A 24361-nucleotide genomic window follows, 5' to 3' on the forward strand; every position below is an offset into this window, starting at 1 on the left:
CACAACCTTTATTGCATTTGCTTTTTGTATTTCGCACAAAGCTGTCAGTTTTTTTTGAGGAAATATCTTTATATAACGCCGTGACGTGTGATTGAGTCATATTTTCAATGAGAGGTTTTAGCTCAATTTCCGTAGTACTTCTTTCTTCTTCCGCAACGCTCTCTTCAATAAGAGATACCAGATTGGTATTTTGTTTGCCAGTTGAATTGGGCTTTGATACCAAGATGTTTTCTTGAGATTTTGTAGGTCTCATTTGCAATGCGGTTTTGCTCTCATCATTTAATTCATTTAAATTCAAATTTTGTTCCGCAGGACCAGCAAGTGTTAATGCTTTAACTGACTATTTTAATGCATTATCGTTTGCGAGTTCAGAGGATAGTTCTCGCATTTTTTTCTCAGCGCTCACAGAGATTCCCTTATTTTTGTGTCTTCTTTTCAATGCTTTAAGATGATTTTTCTTAGCTCGTCGTGACACAAAATAAGAGTTTATCTTGAGTGTTTATATGATCCTGAGGTGTTTCATTGAGGTTTTCTTTTCTCAATAAGCTTTATCAAAATCGAAGGACTAACGGGCGCACTTGCAGGTAAACTTGAATTCAATGCAGTTTCTCCCTCTTCAGAAAGCGTCTTTGAAATATTATCTTTAGGTTTGAGTTGCAAAAGAATTGCTTCGATTTGACTAAGTCTGCCATGTTGGAGTTTTGCTATTTCCACATAGTCAATGTTTTCGCCAGTTGGATAACTAGCGTTTTGCATTCCAATGTTATCTTTTCGCTGAATTATTTGTGCGAAAGTTACAGGAATTCCATTTGAAAGAAGTTTGTTAAGCAGCATTTTTTTTTCCCACTTGGTTAGTGGAATGGAGTAGATCCGTTTTTATGATTGAGGCTGCTCTGATGTGACATTCTAAATGGTATACATGACATGCTTCTTGCGCTAGTATTCATGGCCACGATCGAGCAAATTTAATACTCTTCTAAATATGGGTAAGTCACTAAGTTTTTGCTTGGTAAGTTCCTCATCAACTATGTCTTGAGATAAGGGTAGTTCGGGCACATTTGAAAAGTTAAGTATTGGTACAGACGTGTTAAAGGCTCTCTGTTCCGCTGTAGTCTTCTGCATGTTGAGTCTATCAGCGTCGTTCTTAGATGGGGAGCTAGTTACAGGAGTTTGTCTACCCTGATTTGCTGTGTTTCTCCCGTCAGGCTTGTTAACCTGGCCGGCGTATCACTAGGTTTATGGAAGTGTACGTGCTCCCTCCATGGCCCGTGTATAGACGCCGGTGTTGAAGGCCCCAGAGAAAGCCTTACTCTTTTATCAAGATCGGACATGATCACTGGGGCAAGCATGAAAATATCTGAAATAGGCAGATATTTGTTGTCGTGTATGTCTGCAATTATTTTTTGTACATTGCTTGTGTGCTCATCAACAGCAAATGGATCATTGGTAATGTTCTCATTCGCTTTTTTTTATAGAACAGACTTCTTTTGTGTCTGTTACCCCTATATGGCTTTCTGGGACCAGCTTTTGTTCAGAAATGACCTTCATTTAGTCTGAGTGGAGAGACATCGATAGAAATGATGTCTTCCCATTCAACGAATTAGGACTATTATAATGTTTTTTTTGTTTACATTTTTTGGGGATTCTGTCTTGGGAAGTGCTTTTGAAGGACACTCCTTCCTCTTTTTTCCATTTCTCAATGTAGAGTCCATTATTCGTAAGCAGTGCGACTTACCACAAGGTTAGAAATACCTTTTAATCCACGCTAGGATCTCAACCCTCTTTCCCTCTAAGAGCGAATGAATTCAATTGACAGAAATGAAAACAGGCTTCACAAATTATGATAAGGAAAATGTACCTCAACTCTCAGAAAGCAGTCCCACAGATCAGAGCGACACCACGCACCCGCACGCTCACTGCGAACAGCAAACAGTACTTCAATGTACTTTGCGGTGTGCGCGCGGGTGCGCTGGTGCCGCGGATCTTAAAGGAACCCAATCCGCGTCACAGAGCCAAGGGGGCGAGGCCACCTGCAGAGGGAACACCCTACAAGAGAAAAAATAGGAGCAATAAACGAGGGGCTAGTACAACTATATTTGTAGACAATCAGGTGGGCGGGACTACACTATAACATTAACGTGTGTCAATTGTCACTCAGCACAATATGTCTGCAAAATAAGCACAACGTGCGTGAAGCGCACCACATAAGGAAGTCAGAGACCAATGTCAAGACAGTCTTTAACAGTGCTCGCGCACACGTATGATTAAACTGTCACCTCAGCTTTCAGTATCCGAGTCAGGCAGCAGGTGCACCGCGTTAAGACGTCCTCCAGACGCAACGTGAAGAGAAATTATCCTCGGAAGCAAGGCACACACAGGGAGTTTAAACGCGCAGCTCCAGCAGCATACTCCCACAGCAAACAGTACTTCAATGTACTTCGCGGTGCATATATTTTTCCTACAACATCCAGTAAGGCAGTTGGATGTCATCTTGATCAAATTGAATATTCCAGTGTTGGAGAACTGGGAGTACAGGATTAGGAATGTTACTCTTTTTTGAAAACACTGAGAAGTGCTCAATCCATTTTGCTTCTGGAACCATATTTTTTTGAGATGCCTGTTGTGCACTGCATTCATTATTAATTACTTTCCAGAAGTCTGATGAGTTCTTCTCTTTTAAGCATTTCATTATTTTTTCTGCATCGTGTTGTTCAGTCATCGCTCGGTGAGCTATTACCCAATTCTTATACTTTAGTTTTATCTTTTTCTTCATATTCTGTTGTTCAGATTTAGTGAATTTGTCGAGTTGTCGCAGAGCCTTGCGCATTTCTCTCTTTCGCAATACTGATTTGCAGATTATAAGCCTGTATGTGCTTATAACTCTGAGTCCCATTGCGATTGACCAAGCTCTTATATTGTTCCAGCAGTGGAGTATAATCTACCCCGAGTGTGTCAATATGTTTCTCATAATCAGTTTTCAGAGTATTCACCTGGTACGGTTTGTCTGTTTCCACTGCAGTTTGGCATTATGTCATGGTTCCATGTAGCTATGTTTTGTTGCCAAGACATCTTGAAGCGTGCTTTGACCAAGTTGTGGTCGCTCTCTTGCATATGTTGCACTTGCACATCATTAGTGTATAGAGACAGACGTTCTGATACAAAGATGTACTCCAGTATCGATTTTTGATAATTTCTTTGCCACGTTATTTTGGCGGGTAGATCTCCAGTAACATTCCCATTTAAAATAGAAAAGTTTCGTAGGGCTAACTCATCACACCATCTTTGCGCCAAATTTTGTTTAGCTAGTGTGTTGTTCTTTTTCATTTCTATGCAGTTTAAATTTAAATCTCCAAATACAATAATGTGGGCAAGGTTGTCGTCGATCATTAATTCATCAATATGATTGATTACTTGGTCCACAAAGGAGACTGTTCCTGCTTCCTGATGATGCCAATAAAGATTTATAATATAGAATATAAAATTATTTTTTTCAATACCAGTACTCCTTGCAATTGTCATCACCTGGATGTACGGGGATACATTCTTATGCTCCTGCAGTTTGAATCCAGATTTTTTCACAAGTGTAAGAAGACCAGCATTAGGACGTCCTTTATTTTTTCCTAATGGCAGGATTGATTGCAATTTCAAAGTTCTCTGCAATGGGACATATGTCCATCCAAGTTTCCTGTAGACATGGAAGATCCACGTCCCTTGCCCACTCTCCATTAGAGTTGTACAAGTGCATGAATCCTCTCGTATTCCAAGAGCCCACAGAGAATTTTTCTTCTTTTTGCTTCTTTGAGCATTACCTTTGGTTGTTATTTGCCAATGTGGCTGCTAACCAATCCCACTCTCTCGTATTTGCATGATTCACCACTTTTCCATTAACTTTCATAGGCTGCAGGGAGCTTTTAACTGTAATTCTGATTTGGTTAGCTTGTTTTACTTCTTGGGTAACATGATTCATAGGGGAGTCTATGGAGTGCATGTTACCCTCTTGGTCTGCCTCTGGGTCCCCGTCATCCCCATAATAAGGTTCATCTGTATCCTCTTCAATAAGTTGAGGGTCAGATGCCTTCACAAAGGAGAGATCTTCTTGGTCTAATTGAGGGTCATACAACTCTATAACAGTACTTTGTAAGAGCACATTAGAGCGAGACCTCTTAGAAGGGGGTTGAGTAGGTTAGGCACAGGCTTGAGAGCCGCAAGGAGCTGTGATGGGAGGAGTGGAGTGGAAACTCTGAAAGTAATATGGGTTTCTCTCGTAAAAACTGGCCATAAAGGTCATTCTTCGTTTGTTTGTTTTATTTGTAATGCGCAAGTATACCCTCAGGTAACAGTGCACAACATTTACATGACATTGCGAGGCTTAGTTACAACAACAAAACAAATTATATACATACACATAGTAAAGTAATAACGGGGATATATACATATATACAGATAGGCAGCAGTAAGTACAGGCAGTAGGCAGTACAATAAGTACAGATGGCAGGAGTGTGAGGACTATGCGCATGGATAAGTTTGACGGCCTAAGTTTTCAGCCATGAAATGGCCTTGGGTCGGAAGTTCTGATGGGGCAAGTCCATTCTGAGAGTAGGCGGTAGAGAGTTCCACAGTTTAGCTGCTTTCACTGGGAAGCTGTTACCCCCTATAGTAGAGCTTTGAAAGTTGGGGACAGAAAGGCAGTCTTTATCGGCTGTTCTTGTGGGTCTCAGGGATGTCTGTCTATGAAATCTGTCGATCAAGTAGATGGGGGCAACGTTATGGAGGGATTTTTGAGTGAGTGAGGCAGTTTTTAGGAGAATTTTGTCTTTGATAGAGAGACAATTATTCTGTTGGCAGTAAACTGTAATATGCACTCTTCTAGAAATACCCAGTGCTGCTCTAAGAGGGTATTCTAAAGTGTTTGAAGTTTACTGGTAGTGGCTTTAGAGGCCCCAAGATAGAGAGCGTTACAGTAGTCCAGGCGGGACAGTATGAGGGCTCTAGCGAGGGTCAAGCAACTGGTGTCAGACAGAAAGGGTTTGGCTGCACGGATCAGTTTACACGTGTAAACCGTAGAGGAGGCTAAGGAGTTCACCTGTCTGTTTAAGGAGAAGATGGAGTCCAAGTAAAAGCCTAGTGTTGTAACCTCTTGTCCTACTTTGATGCTGTTGCCATCGATCATGAAAGAGCAATAGGCGGGCCTAGTTTCTTTAAGCTGGTGGTGGTACCCAGGATAATGAGTTCCGTTTTATCATCATTCAGGCATAGTCCATCTGTGGCCATCCATGCCTGGATGATGATGTACACTCTATTCACCAAGGCCAAATCCTTCCCATAATCTCCAGAAAGCGTAAGGAGGATCTGGGTATCATCTGTGTAGTTCGTAGGTGATACCGAGATTATCCAAATCATCGAAAAGGGGCTTGGTAAATATATTGTACAGTGTGGGGGAGACACAAGAGCCTTGTGGCACACCCCAAGTGATAGGTATGGGGTCTGCTGCAGCTGTGGGTGAAAAGGCCGTCATGGTTCTGCCGTTGAGGAATGATCTAATCCATGTAATGGCATCAACAGAAAAGTGCGCTGAAGTGTGTAGGTGCGTGCATAGGACAGAGTGATCGACCAAGTCGAATGCGGCCGAGAGGTCTAAGTGGAGGAGTAGAGCGGCTTGGCTGTTGTCTCTAAGCTTGTCGATCTGTGCTTTAAGGTTAATGAGAGCAGCATCAGTTCCATGTTGCGGACGGAAGCCTGACTGTCTGGCTCCTAGTAGGTGATGTTCTTCCAAATACTTCTGTATTTGTACATAGGCGGCATTACCCAGTATTTTAAGAAGAAATGGTACGGTCGTTATGGGTCTATAGTTAGTAGGCGTGGCTGGGTCAAGTGTGGTTTTTTTAGAAGTGGGAGTACCCAGGATTGGTAGGGATAGAACCAGTGGAGAAAGAGGCGTTGATTAATTTCGTGATGGAAGGGGAGAGATCACGGGCAGCGTCTTTAATGAGCTGTGCGGGGCACAGATCACCCTGACAATTGGACGGTTTCAATGACAAGATATTTTTTTTCTACTTCAAGTGAGGTTACTTTGAAGAAGTTAAATCGGGTAGTTTCCCTTGAGGTAAGCTTCTCAGGCAGTTTGGATGGGAGAGGGTCATTCAGGGAAGCTTTTTTACAGTAGAGTTTGTTTTGTTGAGTAGTAATCTTATTGGCTAAGGCTTTCGGGATTTCTGAGCACCAATTTTTATCTTTGGTACAGGTATCTGGTGGAGCTATAGGGGTTTCTACTTCAAGGATGGAAAATAATTCCTTCATGTTTGATTTAGCTTGGGATATGCGGGAGTCGAAAGAGGTACGTTTTGCAAGGTTGATTTCTTTTTTGTAAAGGGCAGCTAGTTTAGCAAGTTTAAGTTTGTTAGCTACTGAAGGGAGTTTTTTCCAAGTGGCTTTGCAGTTTATTTTTTTGCTGTCTTAAGCTTTTAAGGAATGGTGTGTACCATTTATTCAGATGGGTTTTGGGCTCGCTTGGTCTAAGTTTGAGGGGGGCGATTAGATCCAACGAGGTGGACATGATTTTGTTGTATTCTTCGACCAAAGTCTCTGGATTCAAGTTGTCAGGGAGTGTGTTGAGTGTGGGGAGTAGGTTTGGGATAAGTCTCTCCACAGTGATATTCTTCTTGTTTCTCGTGAGTGTGGGTGGGGCCCTGCTGATCGGCAGGGGTGGGGGTCGGATGGTCGGGAGCATGAACGATACTAAATGGTGGTCAGTCCAGGCTAATGGTGAGTTGTTGGTGATGTTAGCTAGACAGTTATGGTCAGCCACCCAATCGAGTATTCTCCCCTTGGCATGTGTGGGTACCATACATCTTTGGGTAAATCCTAATTCGGAGAGGGTATTAAGTGTAGTGCTGGCAATAAGGTCTTCCGGGTCATTGAAGCCCATATTATAGTCCCCTAGGGTGAGTACTTGGGTGGAGCTTTTAAGGTTACTAGATAGGATTGTGTTAATGTCCTCATCAAAGGTACCTATTGGGCCTAGAGGGCGATAAATCAAATGGATATTGAGAGTTTGGGCATTGGTAAGAGGGACTTTAACAAAGTAGTTCGCAAGAGAGGACGTTGATAGTGGTTACATTTCTCATGGTCAGACTACATTTATGTATAATTGCAACACCCCCACCTCTGGAATTGGGTCGGTCTTGTCTCAAGATGGAGTAATTGTCTGGGACTGCAAGCATGAGCATTGGGCCTGCTTCCGCATGTAGCCAAGTCTCCCTAATAGCAAGGAGGTCGAGCTCTTCTTTTAGGATCAGGTCTGCAATTTCTGTTGCGTGAGCTACTAATGATCTGGCGTTGATTAAGGCTCCCTTGATTTGCAGTGGTTTTGGCATTTGTGGTTTGGGGGTGGTCTTGTATTAGTTCAGAATTACCCTGATTAGAGGGACTATGTGGATGTATAGGGTTAGAGTTCTGGGATGGGTTGGGCTTGAGGGTGGTTAGGCTAGGCCGGGCGGTCGTGGTTTTTAGTCTCTGTATAGTGGGCATGGAGCAGGCGAGTGGCTCATAGACTCTAGCTCTGAGTCCTAAATTTCTGTCAGTAGTAGAGCGGGGGAGGCTGGTGAGTAGCTATGATTGTAGGTCATCTATATGTAGAGGAGAACTACTAGTTGACTTAATGTTGAGTATAGTCGAGTGCAAGGTGATAGGTGATTGAGGTGACATGCTAGGCAGTATTATGGTATTTATAAGGAGCAAGAGGCAAGCGACCAAGCTTTTGCTCAGGAGACACATGCTAAGTAGTTGTAGCAAGATTATTAGATATAAATGTATTTGGTTTAACGCTGGCCTAAGTGCTGAGTTGGGCTCTCCCTAGTCCGAGGGCTCAGACTACATAAAGAGGGTAATGCTGGCCGAGGAACAGCACCTGAGTTAGAAAATAACACTGTTGAACTAAAATGCAGTGAGGTAGCACCTAGATTCGAGATGACACAATAAGGCTCAAATGCAGAGGGTGGCACCTAGATTTAAGAGAACGCACTTGGGCAAAAATGCAGCGGGTAGCATCTAATTTCTGAATAACACAGTTGGGCTAGGATGCAAAGGGTAACACCTAAGTTCTAGATAACACAGTTGGGCTGAGATGCAATTGAGATAATGCAATTGGGCAAAAAATGCTCCTATTACTGTATCAATATCCTGGGAAGACCATTCCTTGGAACTTGGGATCACCATAGATTGAGGGGTAAGGCCTAAGTCCTCATTAGTGGGAGGTATTACTTTAGGCCTAGAATCCTTAGGTTTTTCAATGGGCTTGGATAATAAAGGCTTTCCTTTTTGTGATGTTTTAGAGGATTGTTTTACAGACTTCTTGGGGTCTGCCGCTTTATCCGACATCAAGCGTTGAATCTCGGATGTGGGAGCCAAGGCATTGTCTGCGGATGATTGACCTTCGGTAGGAGTTTTTCGAGCAACACCCTTGCCGTCCTTCGGCGGTTGAACCCTGTTGTGTGGCGGTTGAACCCTGTGTTGTGGCGTTCTTGATCGAGATTACCCAGAGGACCGGGACTCGGTGGACCTTTCTCGCTGTGTCGAACGTTGAGTGCTCGACTCGTTTGTCGAATCTCGACTAGGGTTTATGTGCTTGGTGGTGTGTGCTTTTGTAGCGCCGCCGGGTGTAGTCCCACAACTTGGCCGCCGCCCTGTCCTCCGTGGTCGGGGGGGGGTCTGCGCTTCAGTAGCTGAAGCTGCTCAGTCACCCTCGCCGTCCGAAAGTACGGCGTCGCCATCGCTAAAGGTTCCCTCTACCTCCATGGCCTCGAGTTGCCTGGCGTTGTGGGCCCAGAGTTTCGTGGAGTGGCCCTTTAACGTCTTTGGCTTGAAGAGTCTGCACGCTCGATAAGACGTTTTGACATGGTCTCTTGGAAGACACAAATTACAACCCAAGTGTTTGTCCAACCCTGGGAATTTCCGGTTACACTTGGGGCAAAATTTAAACGGTGTATTTTTCTATAATTACAAGTTATGGGTATGGCAGCTGGGCGAACAAAGTGTAGGAAGAGGAGAATATGCATTCTAAAATGACCTCCCCTCTCTCTCCCTACTGTTTGGGCTGAGGCCTTGGGCGGCCTTCCAAGGCCGAACGGTCCATCGCGGTGGTCTCCGACGGGCAGTTTTCTTTCTTCACTGGCGTGGTGTTTCGGAGGTCGGTGAAAGGATAGAAAGAAATACTATTGTTAATTGTGAAAAGTCAATGGCTTAGCGCCAAATTGAACGCCGCTATACGTGTCCATCTAGCATGGCGGAAAAAAACAATCTGAGGGACCTCTACGCGTGAGGGATCATGGGTACAGTGGACGTCACAATAGGGATAGTATTACTGGCACGCCCTGTCGACGTCCTTTTTCGAGTTTCGAAAACAACTGTAATACTCTGCAGCTTCCACTAGATGTCGGCATATGCACAGCATGTGATCTAAGCAGATTCCACAAGCCTCAGAAATTTGTGATATATGCTTAATATTTGCATGCTTAGTGTTTAAAGGCTTGATAAATTAGTATATTTGTATACTTCTAGGTGGAATTGAATTAATGTACTGTTTCTGTGTGGTTAACTGTATTTGCACATCTTCTCATAGCGCCAGAAGCCTACCTAACTGCTCATCTTATTTTACCTTGATTGAGCTTGGCTAGACTGTGTCAAATACTGTTTACTGACTAGATTCGTCTCTCAGAACTCCCTCCATCTCCTCCTGCCACCCCAAACCGCTCACAGGGTTGGTTCTGAAAATCCACTTGAACAGTAGTGCTTAATTTGCTATGCACTATGCTTGGAATAAATGTCAGCTATTTTTAGGAGGAGGATAAGGATGAAAGAGGAACAGTTAAGGGAAGAGCGCTTTTTCTTCTGCTTGAATGCTTATTCTGGTACATAATCCGTCAAATGTGCATATGCATACAATGCAGCATTCAAATAAAACTTAGCAGTTCATATACAATCTCAACATATACATAATAAATACGCCCCTGGAATTAAAGTTAAAAGCTCAAAACTTTGCACTAAATAAAAATAATACATTTAATCCGTGTCAGAACTATAAATATAACAAATACATACATTTTTTTAAAAATGGGGAATTCCAACATTACCTGATTGATTACATCTATCGTGCAGATTGGATTGATGTGCCAGAGACCTCGACTATGAGTGCCACATAATTTTGGCGCTCGTCACTGGACCCCTGGCATTTGTCTCTTAATCTCCAAGCTCTCAAGACATACTTTGAGAATCCAAACAGTATGACGTTTGTATCGTCCAACAAGCACACTAAAAAAGGCATTATTACATGATTGTATTACAGCCATCTCTTCCTTAAGTTTAAGTATAGGGGAAATATAGCAATACAGTCCATAAAGGTTTCCAAAATATACCTACAATACGGACATAAAATAATAAATGTCTCGCTTGTTGAACCCGTCAGATGAAAAATCATCCAAGGAAAGAGTTCTGGATCTCTTTATGGACAGCACCATTATATAAAACGATTCAAGCTTATCAATGTAACCCATCAATATTGTCCTTTTAATTTTCAGGTAGTCAGACAACAGTCTAGTTCCAAAGGTGCCCATTCAGACCTAAAATTACCAGAATGGGGTCAAATGCCTCGAAGTGCCCCTGCTGCTTGAATCTGCCACACATTGCTCTTTGGTGCCTTTAAGAGCTAACCTCATCCGAGATGCCTCAGAAGGACCTCTTGGACCTTATTCTTCCAAGGCCAAGAAGTACTTTCAGGTTGATCAGTCAAACCTCTAGGCCATCATTAAATTACCAATGTCCGCTCGTCTGCAGGCAGTCCTTGTATCCATGGGATTACTAGCAACCATACAGCTAGCCTAGTGGTCCTTTAGTGTTTTATCTGGGTTACAGCCCATCCAGTGCTGCTTAGTCAGTTACCTGCTGAATTATGTAACCTGATCTCACTGCACTATGTTCTTCCCATACTATTAGTAGCCAGTTTGTGGGAACGTGCACACTGCACTGAGCTTGTCGAGCCACATTTGAAACTAATATATTTTCGTTGCCATCCTTTTGGGACATCCACTACTTCATCTTTCCCATGTGCAAATTAGAGGAATTACTTTTAATCATCTTACATCAGCTTTTATTTCAATGAAATGTCAGTCGTATTGTTTTTTTTAAAAAACTTTCTTTGTGGTATATTCAACTGATTATGCAATATGCAAAAGAAAATGTAACAACGAAAAAACATGGAAGTAACCTGTGCTTCGTATACCGCCCCTCTCCCCCATTTGACCCCCCCCCCTCCGGATGCATCCGTGCGTGAGTTAGTAGTAATTAACAGTTCATCATTGCTGTTCTCTGAATGGGATGTGTGCCGTGTGATTCAGTTGGGGCTCTGGGGACGTTTCCCTCGAGGAGTCTCTGTTTCCGGTGGACAACAAGTAAGCGTTCTATCGGCCCCATATATCGAGTGGTTCAGCGTGTAGGGGTAATAGCTTGATGAAGTTTGATTCCGTGTCCTGACAGTATGATATGTCTTTCAACCATTGCTGTGTGGTCGGTGTGGGTCCTTTTCCCCATGACATTGCGATTCTCCTGCATGCCAACAGTAGCAACAACCCTCCTAGTTTGCGTGTTGAGGGGGGGAAGGTGTTTGGTTAATCACAAGAGGGTGATCTTGGGGTCGGGTTCTATGGGCATGCTTACTATTGCAGCTGTCTTTTCCAGTATCGCTTCCCAGAATTGTATGGCTGGGCAGGACCATGCGAGGTGGAGGAAGTCTGCCGATGGCGCGCCGCAGCGACCACACAGTGAGGGGGTCAAGGGGTGGTGGTGGTGGTGGTGGTGGTGAGATCGGAAGGGCCTTTTCCCATCTCACTTTGGGTGTTATCGGATTCGGGGCTGTTTCTATTAGCAGTGATTTGTATAGCATCGAAACTAGTTTACCCTCCCCTTGCGACTGGATAACCCCATTCAGCAGTTGCCATGTTGCGGGAATGAGCGTAATCTGGCTTGAAGGGAGCGTCTGAGGCGGAAGTAGATAAACGTGTCAAGGGCGGTGGAGGCTCTGCAGGTTTTGGCCTGTTGGGGAGTGAGGAAGTGCCCTCCGATGAAAAGGTCGCCCATGGTTTTTAATTTTAACTTGTCGACCCAGTTTAAATAGACTTTCTCTGCGGTCAGGGGAAATCCAGGAATTAATTTTACCGGTAGTAGGGGGGAGCACCTGGTCTGAATATTACATTTCAGCGCAATGTTTTTCCATATTGCTATGGTGGAGAGAACCGTGTTTAGAGTGTTTTGTGGAGTGTGTATCAGGCCAAAGATGGCTACTCTGAGCAGGTTAGGGGATGTGAGAGCTCGCTCTAGCTGGACATGGGGACGAACGACGTGCGTGGCGTACCAATGACACAAGAATTGGGCTTGTGCTGCCCAGTAATAACGTTCAAAGTCAGGGAGTGCCATTCCGCCTTTTTTTATAGGCTGGATTAGTGACTTGTAGGCGATTCTGGCTGGTTTGCCCACCCACAGGAGTTCCAAGACTAGGCTCCTCAGGTGTTGGAGATGTTTTTGGGGCACCAGTAGGGGAAGATTTACAAAGAGATAGAGGAGTTTGGGGAGTATCACCATTTTTACTATCGACACCCGACCCCATAGGGTGAGTGGCAGTGATTTCCATCTGTAATTTTCCCCTGTAGTGTTTGAATTACTTTACCATAGTTATCTTGGAAGAGAGTTTGGTGGTCTCTGGCCATTTGGATGCCTAAGTAGCGAAAATGTGTGTGTTCCCATTTGAAGCCAAAGTCATCTGGGAATTCTTGGGTTTCTGGGGTGAGCGGGAGTATAATTGACTTGCTGTGGTTGATCTTTAGGCCGGAGAAGTTACCGAATTGAATTATATTATCACATATGACTGGATTCAGGTTTGTTGTCGGGTCACGTATGTAAAGGGCGATGTCATCTGCATAAAGGGAGATTATTAATTTGTGGGGTCCAAAGGCCAAGCCTCTGTGTATGTGTCTAGCTCAGAGGTCTGAGGCGAGGGGCTCCATTACTAGCGCAAAGAGCAAGGTGGGTAGGGGGCACCCTTGCCTTGTTCCCCGCTGGAGATCGATTGCCGTCGATCTGGTTTTTCCCAGAATGTGGTATGTTCGGGGTTGGTTATACATAAGGGCTGTTAGCTGGAGGAATCTTTTGCCAAGGCCCATTTGTTAGAGGATCTCAAAGAGAAAGAGCCATTCAATGGAGTCGAAGGCCTTCTTGGCGTCTAGGAGGACTGCCACCGCTTGGTGCGAGGGGTCTAGCGCTTCCATGACTCCGAACATGCGTCTGATACCAAATGTTGTATTGCGGCCTGGTACAAATCCGGATTGGTCTGCGAGCACCAGCACGGGCATCAGGGGAATCCGAGAGTCTGGTGGCCAGGATCTTGGCTAATATTTTATTGTCAAGGTTGATCAGTGAGATTGGTCTGTATGAGCCGCATTCTTCTGGGGGTTTGTTGGCTTTGTGTAGTAGGATCATGTTTGCCTCTCGGAGGGTCGGGGGAAATGACCCGGACTTGAGTGCCTCCTCAAAGACCTGCAGCAGTAGTGGAGCGAGGATGGGTGCAAATGCTTTGTAGAACTCGCCCATTAGCCCGTCGGGGGCAGGCACTTTAGTGCTTGGTAGGTCTTTAATGGCCTGGAGGATCTCCTCTGCTGTGATGGGTGAGTTTAGGGGTTCCCTTAGCATGGCGTCCACCCAGTACAGTTCTATATCAGGCAGGTAGTGCGCCAGTTCCTCCTGGGTGGCAGTGTAGTTGGTCCTGTATAGGTTTTGGTAATAGGCACGGAATGTTTTGGTTATTTCCTTGTCGGTATGCAGTAGGGTGCCCTGGAGGTTTCGGATCTGCTCAATCTGTGTGGGTTTTCGGTCCGCCGCTATCAACCTCGCGAGGAGGGCGCCCGGTTTCTGCCCCTCTCCATATTGGCGGATGCGGTGGCTATGCAATAGGAATTTCAGTTTGCGGTCCGCTGCTGCTCTGACCTTGTCTAGCTCTGTCTTCAATGAGGCCAGCACATGTGGCTCTGGTGAAGTGGTCTGTAAATGTTTGAGCTCTTTTAGGCGGGCCTCGCTCGAGGACAGTTCTCGTCTAATGAGTTTTAACATTCTCTCAGCATGGGGTCTGGCATGGATTCACATGCTCATGAATATTCCCCGTCAGGCTGGGAATCCTCGGTAAAGAAAAGATCAGTATCAGTTTCGTTTCTGATCTGTCTTTCGTAGTAGTAACCAATCACTGATCTCTGCGTCATACTGACCACAGCCAATGACTGCCCTCTACCTAAGCCCCGCCTCTGGCAGCCATCTTCAGATTTTTACCGCACGTTCAAGTGTTGGGATCCTCGTGCTATTGCTCTCGAGCGTTAGTGCTTTTTTTTCACGTTTTGTCTCAGAAAAATGTCTCTTTTTTCGGTCAAAAGAGCCTCAAGCTCCACCGTTCTTTCATCCGATTAACGGGGACCCGTGTCGGATTCGTCTACGCCCCTCAAGGGTGAAGATTTCGTCGAGCCACGCTTTTGGAGGACTCCAGAAGTTTCTCAGGCCCATCTCGGACATGGCCCAGGAGAAGGGAAGCTCGACGCCCGGAAAGCTGTTCAGGGTCTGCCCTGGATGCCAGCTTCAGAATGTCTTTAAGGAGGACGAACACTCCCTTTGCCTTTACTGCCTACATGAGGACAAGACGCACATGGAGAAGGACTGTGCGTTTTGCGGCAATATGTCGGAGCGGACCATGAAGGACCGCCATCAACGCCTCCCCAACTGGCTGGAAGGAAAGAGCCCGTCAGGCGAGAAGAAGAAGAAGAAGTCCGAGCGGTCTTCTAAGACCTTTGAGGGTGCCCCAGCGACGGGGGTCCAACAGAAGGCCAAGCACCGCGAGTCCGCTGGCACCGGGAGCGCCGAACGGTCGGGCTCTACGGGCGCCAGGCAGGGCGCATCCTCCCCGGCGCCATCAACCACGAGCCAACGCTCTGGCTCGGGTAAGAGGAAGGCCGAGCACCCGGCGAAGCTCCTGGAGAGACCCTGGTCGAGCTCGAAGGCCCCATCGGAGGGGGAGCGAGGCGGTGACCCTCCCCCCAAGGAGAAGGCGGTGAGCGCACCTAAGGTGGTGAAAGCCTTAATCCATCCGGCCAAGGCCTCTATCGAGACAGTCGCGGCGGCCCTGGCTCAGCCTGTGGAGGCTACACCAGTGGTGGCGACCTCGGGGCCCAGAGTCTCCCTGCCACCGCGGAGGGAGTCCTCTTTCATGCCCATCGACAGGACCCCCGTGAAACCTCCGATGGAGAAGAAAAAGGGGTGGCAGGAGGTCGTCATGGATTCGGCCTCAACCTCTGAGGAGGAGCTGATCGAAGTCTTAGGCCACGGCGTTGGCGTGGAAGAAGACCAGCCCGTCGGGAGGGACCCCGACGTAGGAGACGACGAGAACGTCGAGGGTGCCGACGGGGCTCCTGACCGCCCGTCGGAATCCCCTCAACCAGTGCCGCAAGACAACTCGGCGGCCATTTTGTTGGCTATACAGTCCTTATGCTCGGAGATAAGGACGAGACTGCCGTTACCACCAACGGAGGAACCGCTCCCGACGGGGGACCCAGAGCCAGGCCCTTCTGGGAGCCCTCTTCCTAAAAGGAGGATTCATCCTCCACCTCCTTTTCAACCATCGCGCCCTGCTCAGCCCTCCTCCCCGTCCACGACCCGTGGGGATGATACGGGGACTGACACGGCCGCGACGGGTACAGATGACGAGGTTTATGACGAGGATCTCCCGTCGTCTCCTCCTCCCCGGGCTTCCCCGCCCGACGAGATTGGATCGTTTCACGCCATGATCGCCAGGGCATCCGAGCTTTTCCAGCTCTGCCTGGAAGAGAAGAAGGAAGGTTTCCTTTATCAACGGCGCGAGACCAAGAGGAAGATGGTCCTCGCTGTACCTCTACTGGACGATATCTGGGATGAGGGTCTCGCCCTCCTCAAGAACCCATCCACAACGCCTGCGAGAAGGGTTCGGTACGAGAAGAAGTCCCGGACGCGGCCCCCTTGTGCCTTTGGGCACAGCCGACCCCGGACTCGGTTGTCTCCGCGGTGGCCAGGAAGAAAGCGGGGGGGCGCGGCCTCTACGTCGACCTCCCCGCCGGACTGCGAGGGAAAGAAATTAGACAAGATGGGACGCAGAGTCATCTCGTCGGCAGCGACAACGATTAAGGCGGCCAACGCCTTGGCTATCGTAGCCCGCTACGACAGGGAGTTGTGGTACAAACTGGCCCCCCTGCTGGACTTCCTACCAGACGACAAGAGGGCGGAAGCCCTAGAGATCTTGCAGGAAAGAGAGGTGGCGTCGGACCACGCCATTACGATTGCGACGGACATCGCTGACACTGGATTTCGCCAGTTGGGCAACGGCGTGTGCCTTAGGCGGCGTGGATGGCTCAAGGCTACTGACTTCCGTCAGGACGTGCAGACCAGAGTCTTGGACATGCCGTTTGACGGAAACAACCTGTTTGGGAAAACAGTGGACGATTCCCTTCAAGCCATCAAGGCGGACACAGAGACGGCCCGGGCTCTTGGGGTTCTCCAGCAACGGCGGCCGCCCTTTCAGAGCGGCGGAGGCAAACAGGGTGCCTCCAAAGGTTCCAGCTGCGGATTTTCCACCTACCGTCAAGCGGCCCGTTCGTCGTCACAGGAAGCTTACAGGGGACGAGGCAAGTCAGGCGGACCCCGCCGTCGTCGCCAAGGAGGACAAGGCGGCAAAGCCTCGTCGAAGCAGGACTGAACCGGCCGTGGGGTCGGGCCCCCACCGAAGCACCCCGGTGGGAGGCCAGATGGCGAATTTCGTCAGCGTGTGGGAGTCCATCTCCACCGACCGTTGGGTGCTGGATGCCCTAGCTCAGGGTCACGCGCTCGAGTTTCTAAAAAGGTGCCCGCTCGTCCCCCCTGTGGCCAGGAAAGAACATCACGTCCCTCAACTTCTCTTGGAGGTAAAGGCGATGCTCAAGAAGGGCGCCATCGAGCTCGTCCCAAAGAGGCTTCGGGTCTCCGGAGTTTACTCAAGATACTTCCTCGTGAAGAAGAAGACGGGAGGATGGCGTCCCATCCTGGACCTACGACGACTGAACAAATTCATCAAGGCACAGAAGTTCCGGATGGTCACCCTCCAACACGTCCTGGGTCAACTGGAGGAGGGCGATTTCCTGTCGTCGTTGGATTTGGAGGATGCCTACTTCCATATTCCCATCCTAAAGGGACACCGAAAGTTTCTCAGGTTCGTGGTCCAAGGGCGTCACTACCAGTTCAAAGCCCTTCCCTTCGGATTGAGGTCGGCACCCAGGGTGTTCACCAAGTGCCTCGCACCGGTGGCGGCGCAGCTGCGCCGAGAGGGGATCCACGTCTACCCCTACCTGGACGACTGGCTCATCCGAGCAAAGACGAAGGAGCTCGCCGTGGAGCACACGGCAAGGACCGTCCAACTACTCACGGACCTGGGATTCTCCATAAACTACGCCAAGTCCCACCTGGTGCCCGCGCAAGACGCACTGTTTCTGGGAGCGAAGCTCGACACAGTGTCGCTTCTGGCCTCTCCGTCGGAGGAAAGGACGAGGGCCATCTTGGGCAAGGTGCAGCGGATGCTGGCTGCGGACGCGGCCAGGGTGAAGTCCATCAAGTCCCTCCTCGGAATGATGTCTTCTTGCATTTCTCATCCGCCTGTGCAGGCTCCGGATGCGCCCGTTGCAGGAGTTCCTGGACGCGCGTTGGATCCAGACGGCAGGCAGCTTCGAGGAGAGGATCACACTCGACGAAAGTTTCCGACGAGCGATCCGGTGGTGGGGCACCCACGCGCATCTGACGGCGGGCATGGACTTCCAGACCCCCGGCCACCAGGAGACAGTGACCACGGATGCCTCCCTGGAAGGGTGGGGAGCGCACACCGAAAATCTGCACGCGAGAGGCCTTTGGCTTCCGACGGAGAAGTCCCTCCATATCAACGTCCTGGAGCTCTGTGCAGTGTTTTGGGCCCTCAGGTCCTTTCTTCTGTCCCTCAACTGCAAGGTGGTGAGGATCTTCACCGACAGCACCACCACCATGTTCTACATCAGGAAGCAGGGCGGTTCCAGATCCCCAGCCCTGTCCAAGGAGGCGCAGGATCTGTGGCATTGGGCCGTCGCCCAAGGGATGTTTCTGGTGCCGTTTCATCTGGCAGGGATAAAAAACACCATCGCCGACTCGCTCAGCAGAGAGCTGCGCTCGTGCCACGAGTGGGAACTACGACAGGATCTAGTGGACCGCCTCTTCTGACGGTGGGGCACACCCCAGATCGATCTGTTCGCGACGGCGACGAACTCCAAGTGCCGGAGGTTCGCCATCAGGTTTCCCCAGCCGAGGAGCATGGGCGATGCTTTCTCGTTCCCCTGGAAGGGCCTGTTTCTATACGCGTTCCCTCCATTGCCATTGCTGATCCGGCTCATCAACCAGCTCAAGAGGTCACGGTGCAGGATGATCCTCGTTGCACCTGCGTGGCCGAGGCAGATATGGTTCCTGGACCTTCTGGACTTGTCAGCGTCCCCGTCAATCAAGCTGCCAGTGGACGCGGATCTTCTCTCCAGGGAAGGAGGCGCCATCCTCCATCACGACCCAAAGTCGCTGAACTTGCAGGCCTGGCTCCTGCAGCAGAGTTTGGAGGATACGACATACCGGCCGACTGCAGAGAGGTTCTTGCAAAGGCCAGGGCGTCCTCAACTCTTAAATGCTATGGACACAAATGGAAGAGGTTCTCTGTCTGGTGCCACGCACAGAAGATTAACCCTCTACGGATTACGGCTCCCCAGGTACTGCCGTACCTTCTGACGCTGGCCAAGGCTGGACTGGCGCACGCGTCCATCAAGATTCATCTTGCTGCGATCTCCCGATACACCAGAACCACAGGGCGGACGTCTTTGTGGTCTCATCGTCTGGTGAAAGAATTCATGAAGGGACTGTTCAGATCGTTCCCGCCGGTGAAGGCTCCGGCCCCGGCGTGGGAGCTCAACGTGGTGCTGACCAAGCTCATGGGACCTCCGTTCGAGCCTCTGCACTCGGCTCCGTTGAAGTTCTTGTCGTGGAAAACAGTGTTTCTTGTGGCCATCACCTCCGCAAGAAGAGTGGGAGAGATCCAGGCCCTTTCCTGCAAGCCCCCGTACTTGACTTTTCACGACACGAGGGTAGTGCTCAGGACGCACCCCTCCTTCATGCCCAAGGTGCCGTCGGACTTCCACCTCAACGAACCCTTGGTGTTGCCTGTTTTCTTCCCGTCGCCTTCGTCGCCGGACGAAAGGACTTTGCACTCGCTGGATGTGGCTAGAGCGCTGAAGTTTTACGTGGACTGCACAAAGTGTTTTCGGAAGACGTCACAACTTTTTGTGAACTTTGGACCTGTCGATCAGGGGAAGGCTCTCTCAAAGGCCTCCATTTCCAGATGGCTCTCCGGCTGTATCATGTACTGTCATCGGTTGGCAAACCGACCGCTGCCTGGCCGTCCGAGAGCCCATTCCACCAGAGCGATCGCAGCTACCATGGCGTTCCTATCTGGTGTGCCCTTGCTGGACATCTGCAGGGCTGCTACGTGGAGGTCGACGCACACCTTCACGAAATTCTACTGCGTCGATCGGGATTCCAGGGAGGAGTCCAGGGTCGGCCAAGCAGTGCTGCGCAACCTGTTCGCCTAAGGTGAGCCTGGTGAGGAGGTAAGAATTGCTTAATGTTGAGTTTGATGTAATGCTTAATGTTGAGCCTTTGCCACCTCCCGTGGTTGTGCATGTGTGTACTGCTATGTATTCTTTATTCATGAGCATGTGAATCCATGCCAGACCCCATGCTGGAGAAGGAACAAGTTACTTGCCTGTAACTGTTGTTCTCCAGCATGGGTCTGGCATGGATTCACATGCGAACCCTCCCGCCTACCCCTCTGCGGCTCTTCACTTGGTCATACTGCCACTTTACGTGCTACCAAATCTGAAGATGGCTGCCAGAGGCGTGGCTTAGGTAGAGGGCAGTCATTGGCTGTGGTCAGTATGACGCAGAGATCAGTGATTGGTTACTACTACGAAAGACAGATCAGAAACGAAACTGATACTGATTTTTTCTTTACCGAGGATTCCCAGCCTGACGACGGGGAATATTCATGAGCATGTGAATCCATGCCAGACCCATGCTGGAGAACAACAGTTACAGGTAAGTAACTTGTTCCTTCCCTGTTCTTTGGTTAAGCAGATCCCTCTGACGTAACATTTCAAGGATTCCCACAGGGTTCCGACAGATGTCACTGAGCCCTGGTTGATTTCCCAGTCGTATTGTTAATGGTTCTTGCTTTATGCCCCAGCCCTTACATGTTCATTTCAATCCCTCCCTTAATGGGCATGGCCAGCAGCAGAACGGATTGGTTGTGACCTTAGAGCCTGCATATGTGAGGAACATGGTCCCTGATTGGATTCATTGTGCTGCCCAGTCAATACCAGAAAATGTTTGTGCTCTTAACACCTGGTCTATTTTAGATATTCATTGTTTCTCTGTGCCATTGGTCATGGATCTGAAGGTGTGCCAAGGTGTGCCAAGAAAGTGGGCAGTGAGCTGTGTCGATTGCTCAATCCAGGCTCCCTCTGCCACTAGTATAGGCGGTGAAAGTGATGGGTCCAGCTGCTGAGGAATGTAGGCCGCCAAGACTGAGAAGGCCTATGAAGCATTGCTCTCCCAAGCGATATGGATGAATTGGCTGATCCCTAGGCGAATGAAAGTGTGTGTGTTGCAGGGCTGGCACCGAGTGCACCGGTGGTGAAGGACTGTGGGGGTCGGGTGTGATTCTGGATGGCAAGTTTCACCCAGGAGTGTCTGCCATTGCTTTGCCCCTGACGACATTTGTTCCACACCGTTGCAAGAAAGGAGGCACCCATTCACATACCATGGATCACCCTGGGCTGTAGTGTTAACGGAGGACTCCTGACAGGGACAAAGGTAGGTTCTGGCAGTAACTAAGTGCAAAGTAATTGCTAGAGCGGTCAAAACCGTGGGGGAAGGCCAAAATCACATTTTTCCTTGTGTTGCTTGGGCAGCCTTCTCACATGTCTCATTTCGGACAGTTTGGTGTGCTGGGGAGTATGGTGATTGCTTTGCATGACAATATTTGTACTCTTTTCATCCACGGTTTAATTTACCATATGTATTTTTCTTTGAAGGAATCCAGCGATAACCATACTACCAGTGTGATGAGCTCCCCATATTCGAACACCAAAGTCACAGAAGGAATTAAAACTACTGCCAGAAGCAAGGTATGCCTGCATTGATCGAACATTACTAACCTGCTTTAACAGCCTATTATGGTTATAAGCTTTCGTTCAGACATAGTATTTGTTCCATTGTTACTCCCACAGAACAATCCCAAACTTGCAACCAATCCACCTGGCCTTTCAGGTAGAATTGGCACATGGAATGTTTGCACTTCATTTATGCTCCTCCCATATTGCTTCAAAACGGTAAACGTGCACAACTGAAATTGTAGCATGCAAAGAGGAAAAGCTACGTTGGTATCCAGTCAAAAAGTAATAGAACTTGGTAAAACATTCACTCTTGTGGCTCAGCCCCATTCCTGTTAACTATAGAAAAGTCTTTCCCATCCCAGGATGGCTACTTGTGCAAATCCCTCCCGCTCGACATAGTATGCACACACACAAACAAATGTAGGAATCCTGCTCAAACTGTCAGCAAACCCAAAGCATATACTTTTCCTCTGCACTATATCATCTATATCCCAAATTATTTTCCGAATACCATTGATCTGAGCTCTGTCATATATTTATTGATGACGAAGGGACTGTGCCGCCTTCAGCTATTATGCCATTGCTGGTCCTCCTAACCAAGGCCCTGCTCAACATTCTCCAGTTACTCCTGTCCTAGTTGATATACCTTCCAGGCCTCACCAGGCTCCTGCGCCTCCAGGCTCGAGGGACATGTCTATGGACATCTTGTCCACTCTACAGACACTTGTTTCAGAGCTCTAGCAATGGCTCCCGGCTCCACTGTTGCCTTCTCCTGCAAAGCCTGTTTTTCCTACAAACGCAGGTTTGGTCTCTTTGCCACCATCCCGACCCAACCCCCAGGTGCCCCACTTTTGCCACCAGTCACACTCGGACGACTACCCGACGGATGCTTCTCCATGCACTCCCTCTACGGACGAGTTGGAGGATCTGGTGCAAGGTGACGGTGAGCCAGCAGATCTACCTCCAAGAAATTCACCGCCAGACGATTGGCTCCTTTCGTGCTCTCATGTCACAAGCAGCAAAGCTACATGATCTTCACCCAGAGGAGCAGAAAAGGGAGGGATTCCTTTATCATAGGCAGGAAATTGCCAGAAAGTCAGTGGTAGTCATTTCAGTGCAGGAAGATATTTGGGAGGACGGCCTTCTAGTTATGAGGAATCTGGTCTCCACTCACCCAAGAAACATTGCTTCGAGAAGAAGTACAAGGTCCGGGATCTCTAGTTCAAGCTGGGATCAATCTTTGATTTTCTTCCTGATGATCAGTGGTCTGAGGCACTGAGTCTGCTGCATGAGGAGAAGCGGCGTCAGATCATTGCTGTTGTTTTGCTCTGGAAAATCAAGGTTTTCAAGGACTTTGAGGGATTCTAGTTCCTCCTTTTGTCCTCAGACTTCCCGCACCACCCAAGAGGGGTTACAATGGAAGATCACATTCATATTGAGGAAACCAGCGAAGACGCAACGTTTCCTCCAGAAGCAGAGTGCCGAAGCAGGCCTGACCAGGCCCTGGTAAGCACCATCCCCCACGTCAACACCCCAGGCGGGGGGAGGCGGCGGCTTGCAAACTTTGTCGCACAGTGGACATCCATCACCACTGACAAATGGGTATTATCCATCATACAACAGGCCATACCCTGGAGTTCGTGGGGCCCTCTCCTCCATTCCTCCCGTCCCAAAGGTGAAGAAACACCTATCCCTGCTACTCTAAGAGGTACATTCCCTCCTACAAAAAGGTACAATCTAGGTTGTACCAGCGCTCCTGCGGGGCATGAAAGCATGCGTCCCCAACCAGCACGATCCTCCCCGCAATGAGAGACAATAAAGGACTCTCCCAAATCGGGAATAAAGCCAGGACAGAGTGCGGGTGAGCTTAAATGGGAGTTTATCGATTAGAATAGGGCATGCAAAGAACTCTGCAAAACTCCGAGAGCGCTCTGTCTGACAATAGCAGACAGGCGTATATATTTACAAAAAACGTCATAAGAACCTACACACTATAGGGAGCACAAGTTCAATGGGATTGGGTGGCGACGACTAACTATAGGTGCTGCTGCGATGTGGTTGGCTTTGGCTGGAAGACTTCACTGGTCAGCCTCGAAGGTTGGGCTGGGCCTGGCAAGTTGGCTGGGTTCATCCGGGCGGTGTTGTTGTGCCATCGTGGCCAGTGTCAGAGATGAATGTCCTTTCCTGACTTATTTGCCCTGGGCCATGCACACCGCAGTCATTCAGTCATTGCAATATTATCTTCTTTAGTAAATCTTCCAATAGGTTATTCTACAGGTTAATGCAACACAGGAGGAATGTACCTTGTGAGGGGTCTGGAGGTAATACGTCAGGACATGGTTACCAGTGTCCTGTTGACCGGGGCTATAGGTCGAGGGGCTAAGCTTCGGGGCATGGGACGGGCGGTACAGGTCTTTCTGCCTTGTTAGAAGTTGTTATGGATGTTCCGCTGTGTGTTGTCAAAGTGTTGGGTGTCCTGATTGCACAGGGCCATAAGTCTAAGATGATCCGGTGGGCTATGGGGTTTACGAGGGGGCGCCGTTAGAAGTGTGTGTTCAGGCAGAGGTTTACTGCTGTGCTGTAAATAGTGCAGGTGGCGGGCCGTGGCCTTGGGTGCTGCAGAGGGGGCTACAAATCTTTGAAGCGGCTCCAGTCTGGTTGGGGGAGGCGGGGTAGCGCAGCGCGGGCCTCTGCTCTCATGTCTTGGCAGCCTTCGCAGGGTGGGAGGGGGAACGGCCTTGCATGCATTTCACAAAGGTATCTCCCTCGTGTGTTGCCGATTTTAGGTAAAAACATCACAAACATTTGAACACTCTATAATACTTTTTCAAATCATTTTGAAACATGCATTTAAACTTTGCTGGATGTGTTTCGATTATACCCAGTCTGAGCACCTTATTCATACACTATGTTTTAACAACTACAGTATTTAGTTATATGCATATACATTTGCAGTGAGTGAGGTAGTTATAGGGTTGGTGGAGTACATGGAAAGTAACCCGCCACTGTACGTGGCGGAGGTGGCACATGAGGGGCCTAGACATACA

The 24361-nt window shown here is 48.6% G+C and overlaps 1 protein-coding gene across 1 annotated transcript in view; it reads left to right on the top strand.

Moving 5' to 3' along the window:
- EXO1 (exonuclease 1) overlaps positions 1-24361 on the top strand; it is a 373191-nt gene that overhangs the window by 322569 nt on the left and 26261 nt on the right. The window contains exon 12 of the mRNA XM_069608142.1: positions 21234-21326. Within this exon, the coding sequence (XP_069464243.1) occupies positions 21234-21326 (93 nt within the window). The remainder of the gene's footprint in view (positions 1-21233; positions 21327-24361) is intronic.

This window comes from Ambystoma mexicanum, chromosome 4q (assembly GCF_040938575.1).
Source record: "Ambystoma mexicanum isolate Mex_15411 chromosome 4q, UKY_AmexF1_1, whole genome shotgun sequence".
Taxonomy (NCBI): domain Eukaryota; kingdom Metazoa; phylum Chordata; class Amphibia; order Caudata; family Ambystomatidae; genus Ambystoma; species Ambystoma mexicanum.